The 14,048-nt window shown below is 43.1% G+C and overlaps 2 protein-coding genes across 4 annotated transcripts; one reads left to right on the top strand and one right to left on the bottom strand.

Moving 5' to 3' along the window:
- Positions 1–1,592: 1,592 nt before the first annotated feature.
- LOC119274834 (DNA excision repair protein CSB-like) lies at positions 1,593–6,775 on the top strand. 3 transcript variants are annotated; one of them, XM_037555562.1, is made up of 7 exons: positions 1,593–1,876; positions 2,061–2,199; positions 2,284–2,871; positions 2,965–3,361; positions 3,506–4,980; positions 5,273–5,701; positions 5,781–6,775. In XM_037555562.1, exons 2-7 carry the CDS (start codon positions 2,107–2,109, stop codon positions 6,462–6,464), a joined length of 3,666 nt encoding a protein of 1,221 aa, XP_037411459.1. In that variant the 5' UTR covers positions 1,593–1,876; positions 2,061–2,106; the 3' UTR covers positions 6,465–6,775. The 3 variants fall into 3 exon arrangements, with proteins under 3 accessions (XP_037411459.1, XP_037411457.1, XP_037411458.1); XM_037555560.1 differs by having other exon boundaries at positions 2,965–4,980; XM_037555561.1 differs by having other exon boundaries at positions 2,061–2,871.
- A 1,274-nt stretch (positions 6,776–8,049) lies between these two features.
- On the bottom strand, positions 8,050–13,139 carry LOC119274832 (disease resistance protein Pik-2-like). Its single transcript, XM_037555559.1, has 3 exons — positions 11,419–13,139; positions 8,668–10,599; positions 8,050–8,528 (listed from the first exon to the last, which is right to left on the bottom strand). Exons 1-2 carry the CDS (start codon positions 12,258–12,260, stop codon positions 8,673–8,675), a joined length of 2,769 nt encoding a protein of 922 aa, XP_037411456.1. The 5' UTR covers positions 12,261–13,139; the 3' UTR covers positions 8,050–8,528; positions 8,668–8,672.
- Positions 13,140–14,048: the final 909 nt, after the last annotated feature.

Below are 14,048 nucleotides of genomic sequence, written 5' to 3'. Positions count from 1 at the left end.
TCTTGTCCATCACATCATTCTTCTAATGATGTGATCCCGTTATCAAATGACAACTCATGTCTATGGTTAGGAAACCTTAACCATCTTTGATCAACGAGCTAGTCTACTAGAGACTCACTAGGGACATGGTATTTGTTTATGTATACAGATATGTATTTAAAGTTTCCGGTCAATACAATTCTAGCATGAATAATAAACCTTTATCATGATTTAGGAAAAATAATAATAATCATTTTATTATTGCCTCTAGGGCATATTTCCATCAATTGGTGCCCATAGGGGAAAGAGCCAGGGTTTACCATAGAAGGGGGAGGCAGAAAGAATAACTACTCAGAGCATTATATCAAGTCTCACATAAAATTATAGTATGTACCTAACTTTTGTAATATTGTACATGTTATAGTTTGTGTGTGACTAAACAATACAATTTTAAAGCTGTCAGGTCAAAGTTAGAAAGTTAGGTCTACGATTACCAACACGATCATACAATTAACAAGTTAAATTTGAATTTTCAATGTAAAGGTTTTTTCGAAGTAAGTGCAAAGGGGTTGAGCATGAAGCAAGTGGCTTGGAAAAAATATATTACAGGATCACTATCTATTTATACATATGCAACATAAAAAATAATAGTTAAATTCGCTATGTATTACAGGATCACTATCTATTTATACATATGCAAGTGGCTCGGAAAAAATATATATTACAGGACCAATAAATTTTCTTTGTGAAATGGCCGTTAAATTGGCTACTACTGTACATGGCATTGCTTCATGTGATAAATCCATTCAGACCCCAAAGGCATTACGGTCAAGTAACAACCAAATCTACGGTTTTAGATCGTCTCAATCAAGCAGCTTTCTTCACGGCAGAAAGTTCATATCAATATCAATTTTGCTCACGGCTCACGATAGCTTTTTCAGAATCCGGAGCTCAACCAAACACAAACTTTAACAAACCTTTTGATTGCGTTTCAAATAGTTTGTGCACTCTGATACATGGATCTTGAGCTCAACCAAACACAAACTTTAACAAACCTTTTGATTGCGTTTCAAATAGTTTGTGCACTCTGATACATGGATCTTGACCCGCGATTTGCTCATGGTAAGCAGAGAATTTATTATTTGACCAACAATAAATAGACCAACTACGCAGATTTGACACTAGAGGAGCGAATATTAAAACTATTAAGCTACGTGTGAAGGACGGCCAACCAACTATGCCATGTGGCGCAAGCTGCTTGGCCGCAGTGAGAAATCTTTTGCTAATTTTTTAGATGACGTGTGGATTATTTTTTAAATATATATTTTTAGATGAAGATGAGGACCTCTGGTATTTTTTAAATGAAGGGTTATGCAAAATGGCACTCGCTGGTAGGCTGGTGTGGTGATTTTTCTTTTTTACCTTTTTTTGGATGAAGATGGGGATTTTTTTTAGATATTTTTTAGACGGAGGCAAGGACTTTACGTTTTTTTTAAATAAAAACGTGACGCCCCAATCACTAGTAACGTGTCATACGTGTACAGCCTGATAACCGTAGACACGCACGCGTTCCATTTTCTCATGATTTTGTTGGGGTACAACAGAAGGTTTTATTCCTGCCCCAAAAGCTGAGCTGATGAACCGACTCGGGGAGAGGGAGAGAGGGTCTTCTTCTTCCTCCCCTCCGACTCCGACTCCGACTCCTCCCCCAAATTCGGCCGGACTCAATCCAATCCATCGATCCCGCCGCCCCGTCCCAGTCCCCTCCTCTCCCCCGACCAACCAATCCGTGTCCAACGCGTGCCCCAGACCTGCCGCCGACGCCTCGGCGCCCCCGCCTCTCGCCGCGCTCCCCGACCCCTTGAGTTCCTCGTCGCGCCCCCGGCTGGGTTTTGAGGTACGCGCTTGGGTTCATCCACCCGCCCGCCGGCCTCCGCGATTTCTGGGTTCGCCTTGCCGGCGCGCCGCCTAGATCCGCCTGAAGAAGAAGCCCTTTCTTTTCTTTTTCTTTTCTTTTGGGGTTCGAATTCAGCTGAACCCACCCACCAGGTTAGTTAACCCTCTTCCGTGCTCGCGCCTAGGTGAATTAATCGACAACCAAGGCGGCTTCTTTCGTACTGATCCACAATGGAGGAGGAGGACGACGACCAGCGCCTGCTGCACAGCCTCGGCGTCACCTCCGCCAACATCGACGACATCGAGAGGAAGATCCTTTCGCAGGCAACCATCTATCCATCCCTCCTTCATTCATTCATTCGTTTTCTTCCGGTGCACAACAAGACCAGTAACAATTTCCTTTTGCAGGCGAAAACCGACCCTAAGAAGGGCGACGCCGAGGCGTCGGGGCCGCCCGCTGGCGGTGACCAGGAGACTAAACTCACAACGCCTCAAGATGATGCTCAGGCCAAACTGCACCAGAAACTGCGGTCCGTGCAGCTTGAGATCGATGCTGTGGCTTCTACACTTGGAGGGGCTAAACAAGCTGCTGGAAAGAAAAGCGGCGGGGGCGGCTCGGGTAGAGCTGACGCCGAGGATAAGAAGAAGAAGAAGGAGAAGGTGAAGGAGGAGGAGAATGCTGATGAAGACGCCCCTCGTGGAGGAGCGCTCCAGCAGGCGCTTGCCGCCGAGCGGCTCAGGAGCCTCAAGAGGGCTAAGGTGCAGATTCAGAGAGAGATATTGCAGTCGGGACCTGGCCCGTCCGGGTCGGGCAACCAAAAAGATAAGATGCTGTCAATGCTGGTTGAAGATGAGCCCAGGCGGAAGAAGTCGCTGAAGCCGCCTGGTGGGCCTAAGAAGAAGTCGCCGACACGTCGGTTGAAAACCGTCACCTATGATGATGACGACGACTTCGACGCAGTGCTCGATGGAGCTTCTGCGGGGTTCATGGAGACTGTGAGTTATTAGCCTAACTAGCACTAGGGGCTCTCATATTCTGTACTTATTGTTGTATTACTCTGCCTCCTGATGTTACATTCTGTTTTGTAGGAAAGGGAAGAGCTGATCAGGAAGGGTCTGCTGACACCGTTTCACAAGTTGAAGGGCTTTGAGAAGCGCGTTGAATGCCCTGGAACTTCTAGCAGGCAAAATGACTCTGCAGAACAAGCCCAGGAAACCATGGAAGCTTCCAGCATTGCTAAAGTTGCTCAGGCAATGCAGAACATGGCACAAAGCCGCCCAACTACCAAATTGCTTGATGCGGAGTTCTTGCCTAAGCTGGATGCACCGACTGCTCCGTTTCAAAGGCTTGGAGTACCTCTAAAACGCCCTGGCCTTCCCAGCTCAGACGAGCGGAAAAACAAAAGGCTAAAGAGTAAGACCAAGAGACCGTTGCCTGGCAAGAAATGGATGAAAGCCAACTCAAAGAAGGAGTCATTATTGGATGGTATGCCAAGGCCTCTTCAGCCTTCAGAGCTTTTTTTTGCTTTAGTGTTATTCTATGCACATGGAAAATGCAGTCAGGTTTCCTTATTTGCTACCACTTTGTACCAAGATACCTCAGTGAACTCATCATGTCTGGTTTCTGCAGTTGCAGATGAGGATGTTGGAGATGCAGCCGCATCAGCTTCTGTGTCTGAGAATGAAGATGAAGTAATAGAAGATTCTGATGGGTTACCTCCAGTCATCCTTGAAGGTGGTTTAAGAATTCCTGGCTCAGTTTACACACAGCTGTTTGACTACCAAAAAGTGGGAGTGCAGTGGTTATGGGAGTTACATTGTCAAAGGGCTGGTGGAATAATTGGCGATGAAATGGGCTTAGGAAAGACCGTGCAGGTCTTATCATTTCTTGGTGCTTTGCATGACAGTGGTATGTACAAGCCTAGTATTGTTATCTGTCCTGTGACCCTTTTGCAACAGTGGCGAAGGGAGGCCAGTAAGTGGTATCCAAAATTCAAAGTTGAGATCTTACATGATTCTGCAAACAGTTCAAGTAAGAAGGGCAAGAGATACAGCGATTCTGAGAGTGATGTTTCTTGGGATAGCGATCAGGAAGAGGTTACACGGGCGAAGCCTGCACAAAAGTGGGATGACTTGATTTCACGTGTTGTAAATTCAGGGTCAGGTTTGCTTCTGACGACATACGAGCAGCTAAGAATCATACGGGAGAAGTTGCTTGATGTAGAATGGGGATATGCTGTATTGGATGAGGGTCACCGCATAAGGAATCCTAATGCCGAAGTAACTCTTGTGTGCAAGCAATTGCAGACTGTGCACAGGATAATTATGACAGGGGCGCCTATTCAGAATAAACTTTCGGAACTGTGGTCTCTCTTTGATTTTGTGTTCCCTGGGAAATTAGGAGTCCTGCCAGTGTTTGAGACTGAGTTCTCTGTTCCAATTACTGTCGGTGGGTATGCTAATGCAACACCGTTGCAAGTGTCCACAGCGTACAGATGTGCTGTTGTCCTGCGTGACTTGATCATGCCATATCTTCTTAGGAGAATGAAAGCTGATGTCAATGCACAGCTTCCCAAGAAAACAGAGCAGGTTCTTTTCTGTAGTTTAACTCAAGAGCAACGTGCTACTTATCGTGCATTTCTTGCTAGTTCAGAGGTGGAACAAATATTTGACGGTAACAGAAACTCCCTTTACGGGATAGATGTTCTAAGGAAGATATGTAATCATCCTGATCTTCTTGAGAGAGAACAAGCTGCTCAGAATCCTGACTATGGGAATACTGAAAGAAGTGGAAAGATGAAAGTGGTTGAGCAAGTCCTTAAAGTCTGGAAAGATCAAGGCCATCGTGTTCTTCTTTTTGCTCAGACCCAACAGATGCTTGACATTTTGGAGAACTTCTTGACCGCCTGTGACTACCAATATCGACGAATGGATGGACTTACACCTCCAAAGCAAAGAATGGCACTCATTGATGAGTTCAATAATACAGATGAAATTTTCATTTTCATTCTGACAACAAAAGTTGGTGGATTGGGTACGAATTTGACCGGTGCAAACAGGGTTATAATATTTGATCCTGACTGGAACCCTTCGACAGACATGCAGGTATAGTCCATGTGGAGTTTTGTCCACCCTGTCTATAATTCTGCACCTACCATCTTTCAACCTTCGTAGATGCATTGGCATTCGATAAAATTACAGTAAGGTATAATTATCTTACCTTTTTAACTTGGAAGAGATGGTTGACATCCAAAACTGGATTCCGATGAGTGATGACATGGTAGATAAAATAATTTTAAGGCATCCTCTGTTGAGATAGCAGCAAAGATATTCTCCTGTTGTTTTATGTCCTAGGACAAGTGATCACACTAACCTGATTAATCTTTTGGTGGACTAGGCCAGGGAACGAGCATGGCGAATTGGGCAAAAAAGAGACGTGACAGTTTACAGGTTGATCACACGTGGGACGATAGAGGAGAAAGTTTACCATCGACAGATATACAAGCATTTTCTCACAAACAAAGTACTGAAAAACCCTCAGCAAAGGAGGTTCTTTAAAGCCAGGGACATGAAAGATTTATTCACATTGCAAGATGATGACAAGAATGGTTCAACTGAAACATCAAACATTTTTGGCCAATTGTCTGAAGATGTGAACATCGGTGCTCCAGATGGTGAGGAGCGAGGCGAGGGATCTTCAGCTTTACCGACCAGTGCAGAGGCTGAACCATCTGTTGATGGAAATGGGAAATCAGACCTTAGATCTGACCAAGCGGATGAAGAATCCAACATTTTGAAGAGTCTTTTTGATGGCCAGGGCGTTCATGTAAGTAATATGTGCTGATCCCAGCTTTTTTTTTCTGTTCAATATTTTGTAAATAACCCTCATTTTGGTACTTGCACAGAGTGCCATAAATCATGATGCCATAATGAGTGCTAACGACGATCAGAAGCTGCGCCTAGAAGCAGAAGCTTCACAGGTGGCACACAGGGCAGCTGAGGCTTTACGCCAATCACGGATGCTCAGAAGCCGTGATGACTTTGCTGTTCCCACATGGACAGGAAGAGCTGGTGCTGCCGGGGCGCCGTCTTCTGTCCGCAGGAAATTTGGGTCAACACTCAACACCCAGCTGGTTAGTTCTTTGCAGCCATCAGAAGGTTCAAGCAGCAGCAGCAGCAGGGTTCAAAGTCTTCAGGTGGGCGCTCTACATGGCAAAGCGCTGTCCTCTGCCGAGCTTCTGGCTAAGATGCGTGGAACGCGAGAGGGGGCAGCTTCAGATGCACTGGAACATCAGCTCAGCCTGGGCTCCGCTTCCAATCAAAGACCAGGCTCGACAGAGAACGGGCGCACATCAAACTCTAATTCTAGCAGGAACATGATCGTGCAGCCTGAGGTCCTGATCCGCCAGCTGTGCACCTTCATACAACAAAACGGTGGCTCCGCCAGCTCGACGAGCTTGACGGAACATTTCAAGAACCGCATACAACCAAAGGATATGCTGGTGTTCAAGAACCTGCTCAAGGAGATAGCAACCTTGCAAAGGGGCGCAGGCGGCGCAACGTGGGTGCTGAAACCCGAGTATGGGTAATTTGCGGCTGTAGTTCATGGGCTCAAAATTTTGATTAGGAGTAGATTCTCGCATAAAAAATTCATTTAAATAGGATGTTGATACAGAGATGGAAATTTTATCTCTTAAATCTTTGGATATGGCTGAGAGATACTTTTTTGCATGGAAGAGATGGCACAGGAATGTTAGTTAGGTGGCGGTTCTTTTTCTTCCCAGTTAATTAGTGGTTTGCAGAAGCCCTTAGCCTTTTATCCTTTTTCTGGTGTACATGTTTCCTGGGAATCAACTGCAATCTGAATTCACAAGTATTTACAAATACTGCTTTCTGTCTCCGTGCTTCTACTTTTCTTGTAATATTTGTATGCGTCGTTCTGTTTCTGTATGAGCACGGTGTGGTCACTTTTCTTGCATTTATGGTGGTTTCAAATATACTTTTATGTACCATATATTACTCCAGATGCAATTGCTAGGCATCGATTATGTGATGGCTTTATTCAAGCAAACGTTTGTTGTGAATATTTATTTCCCTGCTCTCTTTTTCCACTGATCTGTATATATATTTCCCTCATAGTATTGCTTTCTGGATTTTTTTTCCAGATTTTTGGAAGACGGTGTTGATTTTGAGCTGAAACTACACTTGCTCTGGTTCTTATTACGAAAGTATTACTCTGGTGTATCTCTGAATTCTGGTTGGTGGCAAGTGATTGTTGTGAATAATTATTTTCGCGCTCTCTTTTCCCCCTGATCTGTATATATATTTCCCTCGTAGTATGCCTACAGGATTTTCGTTTTTCAGATTTCTGGAAGATGATGTACATTTTGAGTTGAAACTGCATGGTTCTTATTATGGAAGTAACACTCTGGTGTACTATCTCTGAAATTCTGGTTGGTGGAGGTGGTGTCTTGAGATCAAACTGAATTTGCAGTTTCTGGTTGTGCATGTAGTGTAGCAGCAGAGGCAGAGCTACTTGTTCAGTCATCTTCGCAAGTGTGCAGAACTCCAATTGACATCCCAGGACTTTCGATTTCATCCACAAGCATAACATTGAATTGAGAAGCGAAACATTCATTCCAGAAGCAAAACATTTCTATGGGTCTGCATCACGGTGATGGAGAAGCCGAAATGATCCCCTTCTCGAAAAAAAGCAAAATATTTTTATGGCTGTGTGAGGAAGAAAACAATCCTAAAAATGTGAGGATACAAACTGCAGTAGAATAAATGCTGGGAAACAAACTAAACGCAACTAAAACATGTACTCCCTCCGTCCGGAAATACTTGTTGTAGAAATGGATATAAATGGATGTATCTAGAACTAAAATACATCTAGATACATCTATTTCTCGGACAAGTATTTTCGGACCGAGGGAGTACACATTGGCAAGGGTGTTACTTAAAACGTGGAGACTGTAAAGCAAACGTTTCTGACGCCCTCACCATTGTGACAGTCAATATTTCTGAGGCACTAGGCCACTCTTTAATAGATGTACAATGTACTCTAGTTGAAATCAGCTCGGAAGTAATATCAAAATGTACTCATGGGAATGATAAGTAATTTTTTCTTACCGAGATCCATTGCAAAAACAACAAACTGCCAAGCAGCAAAAGGGAAACAACAAATTGCTTGTCGTCTTTTTTACTTTAAACCTGCTGAAGACTTTGTGACACTCTCTATTTTAATATTATGAGCCGTATGCATCTTATTGATGCAGAGGCTGGAGTTGCACCCCTTTTCAAAAAAAAAAAAAGCAAAAGGGAAAGGGGTAATGAGTTTTGCGCACTATCAGGAAACCCACTGCTCGCATCTGTTTTTGCTGAACCATGGGACGAAAACCTGATAGCATCATCACGTAAAGAATGAAAGGTAGCTTATTACAATCCCAGAGCTTGGAAGAAAAAAAAGCAAAAAATCCAGGTGCATCGATTAAGTAGTGGTACAAGCTCTTGGTGCCCGCCATTCATCAGTTGCAGGTGCAGACAAATAATAGTTGAAGCGGAGATCGATTGGGGAGGAGCTTGCTTGGAAAGTAAGTGTAGTAGGTAACATTAACTGTGTTGATGACAATTAGTTAATTAGCTTCTGCTATCTGCAAATAGAGTTCAAATAGAGTTGTAAAGGATATATTGGACATATTGGACATCTCCCAGTTATGTTTGGTGAGAGAGACAGGATGTATGTAAAGCTGAAAACCACTTAAACTCAGCTAGAAGTATGCATGTACTTACAATCTCTAATTCTTGACTGTAAGGTTAGGACGGTTGGGATGTTGGCTGGCTGCGAGCTCCAGCGCAACCACAGCTTCATCCTCGTTCTCTTGAGCTGTACCTATCAGGATAATAGCTTCCACTTTCTGGAGTGAAGGGAGGTTTTCCCAGCTACCAAACTCAAACACAAAGTTGGTGTCACGCTTCAACTGATCCACATGGAGATAAGTGTAATCAAGGGATTCAAGGCTCGGCATCGCTCCCTGCAGAAACCTCAGCGGTGCAGGTGTACTCAAGTACCTCAACTTGGGGAATAACCCCCCCATGACGTCTGGGAGAAAGTCCTGTGGTTCGCTCAACCCCAGAAACAGATCAGTCAACCGTAGAGCAACGAGCTCTGGGAAACTCCCAAGGATCTCCATATCCCGTGCCTTCACTTCCTTCAGATTGAAACATAAACTGGTGAGGTTCTGAACAAGTGACGGGTTTATCCACACCGGCAACATGTCCTTCTCCATTCTTAGCCTGAATTCACGGAGCTGTCGAGGTGGTACATAACCTTCCCACCCTTGGGGTCCAATACTCACATTAATAGCAGAGTAAATGTCCAGAATTTGGATCTCTTGCAGTTTGCCAAGAGACTTCACCAGAGCTTTCACCTGGCTATCATCCAAGTCTTTGTAAGTGAAAAGTTTGAGATTCCTCAGCATCGTTAGCTTGCGCAGCTCTACTACAAACTCAGGAGACCAAGTGCGAAATCTCAACTGTAGATCTTCCAATGATGTTAGGTTCCCCAGCAAATGCATGCCAACTATTCCTTCAGCGACACCAAAATGCAAGCGCTTGAGTTGCCTTAACAGACCAAAACTTTGTGGCAATTCTTTTATCCTAGTAGCCCCCAAGTCCAGTGTCTGCAAAAACTTCAGATTCCCTATTTTTTCAGGTACCTTATCTATTCTCCACAATCCCAGGTACCTCAAATGGAGGAAACTCCCAAGATGGTCCAGATGATAAGTGTCATCTCCATTAAAACTACAATCTTCCATATCTAGGACACGTAAAGCTCCAAAACTTGTAAGTGATGGCATCACATGGAAATCACATCCGGTGGCACTGAATGACCTCAATTGTGGGGTGAACATGTTAGCCAGAGAGTCATCCTGCTCCAAGACTATCTTGTGGATGGCTAACCTACGAGAATTACTTTGGCGAGATGTCCTTTGATCATTAACATCCCATACCCTAACAAAATTCTCTTCATTTGACAATAGACATATCATATCAAGCACAAGATCATGCACACGACAACCAGTCACGAAACATGAGCCATGACCGCCCCAGATGGGTTGTATCATACTTCTATTCACCAGCTCACTGAAGTATCTCTCTCCAAGCTCATATTGCCCTATCCCCGGTTCCTCCTTGATAAAACCTTCTGCTGACCACTTCCAGATCAAAGTTTCTTTGTTGATTGTGTAGTCTTCTGGATATATGCTTAGATACAAAAAACAAGGTCTCAGATAATAGGGTAGATCATAATAGCTAAATAGCAGTATCTTTCTTGTATTGTCTACAACTTGGTTTTTTCCGTGCCCAAAACCAATTGAGTCATAGACCTTAGACCAATCCTCTTTCACTTTACCATCTAACAAACTAGCTATTGTAAGGATAGCTAATGGTACACCACCACATCTCTGTATAATCTTTTTAGATATCTCAAGCGGATGATCAATAGGGCATTTGCTTTTACCACCATATAATCTCATATACAATAATTTTTCAGAGTTGCTGGGGGAAAGTGGCTTTAGCTGGTAAGCCTCACCGGACTTTCTGGCGACTTCCAAACTACGAGCAGTTGTGATTATTTTACTTCCACAGTTACTATCCTTCAAAGCACAACTGATTATATTCCTTGATTCTACATCCCATATATCATCAATAACAATAAAGTACCTATCCACATAAGAGCACCATAGGCATGAAATTAGTAATTAAAACTTGTGCAGAATACATGTATTAGAAAAGATATGGCAGCCATCTTGAAGACCAGCCAAAATGCAGTACTATTCTTTCTACAACAATTAACATATAAGGAAATAAATCAAAGGAATATGGCTACTAATACAATATAAATATATATTGATATGGGTTAGTTTACCAATGTTATCTTACTGGTTTGAACTCTAGTTCTGGTTAATTTCATTTCAAAATAAGTAATAAGAAGGATGGTCCTGCATAAAATAAACAATACATATCTCTTGTGATATCAAATTTAGTTCCAAAATCTAAGTTTGAACTCATGTTTAGTCTACATACTTTTGATGGAGCATTTGAAAAAAATATTGGATGTCATTGTTCAAGACCCAGATGATACAAACATGAACAGATTAAAAAAAGAAGCTATTTTGTAATCTAAAAATACATTAAAATCAACACCTAATATCCGAATTGTACTCAAGACACAACTCAAAGACAATGATCCAGTTGCTCCTAATTCGTGTCTTCAATATACTCAAGACGAAGCTATGTATACTGAATTGATGATACATATGCACTAATAACGGAAAGATGAACGGCTATTCTATTGTATTTAATTTGGGTGACATCCATGTCAACACACTATATCATTTATTTCCGAATTTAATCATGTTCTGGGTGCTCAATTGTTATTAGTGACAACATTACGCTATACTTCCTGAATGTCAATGAACACAAACTTGAAGTTATTGTCCGAGATAAAATAAACTCTGGTAATAGGTAGTTGGTGCGTACCTCTTATTCTCAAGTAATTTTCGGAGTTCTACTATGAGCTGCTTTTCATCCAACTTTTGTGCATTGGATTTCTTGTAGCCTTCCTTGTCAAGCTCAAGGAAAATGTCGCTGAGGACTTTCTTCACATCGGGCTTCTGACCCACCGAAACAAAAGCCTTGAGCATGAATTTTTCTTGAAGCACCTGATGCACTACTTTGGCAACAGCTGTTTTGCCAAGTCCCCCAATTCCAAAAATGGAGAGAATCTTCAATTGTTGCTTGGGCACATCCCCATCCCCATCCCCATCCGTGAGCTTCTTGGTTATCTCGTCCATTGCGACGTCGATGCCAACAAGCTCTTTCTCCTCTTTGAACAGAGCCAACAAGCGAGGGTCAACGGTAGGTGGGGCTGCAGCTAGATTAGCAACCGCACCATTAACCCCGTACCTGTCACGCCTCTCGGCCACCTCCTTGACTTGGATCTTGATGCCTTTAATCTTCTTCGCAATCTTACGACGAGCCTTACCCCTGGGGAGCAAGTTCCCCATCTTCTTCAGGAGCTCCTTGAGCTTATTTGAGTTGGCGGCGGGCTCGGAGCCTTCGACACTTGCTATGAAGCTGTCAACCACATCCTCCATGACGTATGACAGCTCCCTGACCTCGTCAGCCCAGATCTTCACCTGCTTGTCAAGCTTGTCCCACGGCACATCCGCCACCTTGCGGAGTGCTTCGTGCATGCTTGGAAGCTCTTTGGTGAGGAACTCGACGTCTTGCTTCACACCCTTCTGAAGCTTGTACTCCTCGTTGAGGAGCTGGAAGAGCTTGGGGATGAGGGCGCCCATGGCCCCCGTCACCACCTGCATGGCTGGAGCTTGGAGGAGTGGATGTGGAAATGCGTAGTTTGTTGGGAGTATGATCAGTGCGAGCTAATGCAAACTGGGTGTGCATCCATCTATGTACTCATAGTCATAGATAAACTGGGTGTGCTAATGGAAACAGCTGTGTGTAACCCCCGAGGCCAGATCTAGCGTAATTTGCGGTGTTAGCAGACTCTAATCTCACACTTCAACAAAAAGGTCGACACTCATCACATGGAAGTTGCCCGTTGGCACTGAGCACGCAAGTACGGAGTGCAGTATAAATATGCAGTATGTGACAGTATCTTGACTGCTTTGTATCGTTGGGCTGATGTCGACGAAATAAACTAGCTACGTCCTGCCGGCCGGCTTACAAGCTGATGTGGAATGGCTCAAAATACTAATTAGTACTACTCGAAAGACTGGCCAGCATGTGGGTTCAGATGTGGCCTTGGGACTGATAAAAGTGGTGTCAAGACCAGACATGAACCAGATGCAAGAAAACCTAAAATACTGTTCACAAGACAGCCTAGTATCCCGTAGTTTAAGCACTAGGCTGAAACAATGTAAAATTTGCCCTCTCCCGCCAGAAATGCTAAAAGCTCACAATATAATGTTGGACTATTGAGGAAGGATACACGCTCGAGATTTTTCTTCATATTTTCCATCTTTGGTAGTCTAACGCGTGAAGTAACGCAGATTCAACTTTTTTTCTTTTTTGTCGAAAGAGCAGTGGCTTGACCAACTTCCAAATTGTTGGCCATAACCGCTTGAGCCTAAACTCAGACCAAATTAGGAAGAGCAATGAACTTTCTTTTACATTCCACAAAAAAAATGAGTTTTCTTTTCCCATAGAGGGTGTTGTGAGAAATGTGCTTATGCATCTCAAAAGGAAGAGAACTAATATGAGAAAACAATATGCATAGATCATCTTAGAGGGCATGCAAATATTCTGTAAATTATCCCCGCAAACAAACTTTTGTGTAAACTATAATATTATAGGTATGTAACTATTTAATTTGAAAACTAATATTGAATTGATTTATTGCGAATAAAATTCCATGCTTGCATCACTCATCGTGCCAAAATCACCTTTCAAAACCGGCATTATTAGTGGCAAAACGAAAGAATGAGGGAATGCACATTATTAGCAAGGATGATAAACGTGCATGTGGAAATGTGCACATTATTAGCAAGGATGATAAACGTCGGCATTTTCATGCAAAAATAAATAACTCTATGATCTTTCCTTTGTGACAAACACTGTTCCAACTTCCAAGTACAACGATATATATAGTTGTATTCTTATTACATTTATGGTGAATAGACATGGATGAGACCAGCTTGTAGGAAATATCAAAATGCATACGTTTTTAGGTCAACTCATCAAAATATATATTTGGAGACTATAAATAAACTTTTTGAATGGAGATCCATGATGAAACTGTAAATTTTCTAGGATCAAAAAAAGGAAAAGGTAGTGAGTTCGGCACACTGCAGGAAGCCCAATCTGATCGTATCCGATTCCACAAATAAATATGAGGCAAAAACCTGATAGCACCGTTGCACAAAGAAAAAAGAGTGAAATCTAGGTAGCCTATTGCAATATCCCAGAACCAGCTAAAATACTCAAATCCGGGGGTAGGTTGTGGGAGAAGCTCTGATCAGTGCCCACCGTTCATTAGGTGTAGTCAGGTAAACGTTGAACCAAAGATGGAGAAGTTGGTGAGGACAATCGAGCAGTATAGTGTTGACAGCCTTGTTAGAGCATCTCCAGCCGTTGCCCCCGCCCCA

This window comes from Triticum dicoccoides, chromosome 3B (assembly GCF_002162155.2).
Source record: "Triticum dicoccoides isolate Atlit2015 ecotype Zavitan chromosome 3B, WEW_v2.0, whole genome shotgun sequence".
NCBI classification, from domain to species: Eukaryota; Viridiplantae; Streptophyta; class Magnoliopsida; order Poales; family Poaceae; genus Triticum; species Triticum dicoccoides.
This window is presented reverse-complemented; position numbering and strand designations above follow the sequence as displayed.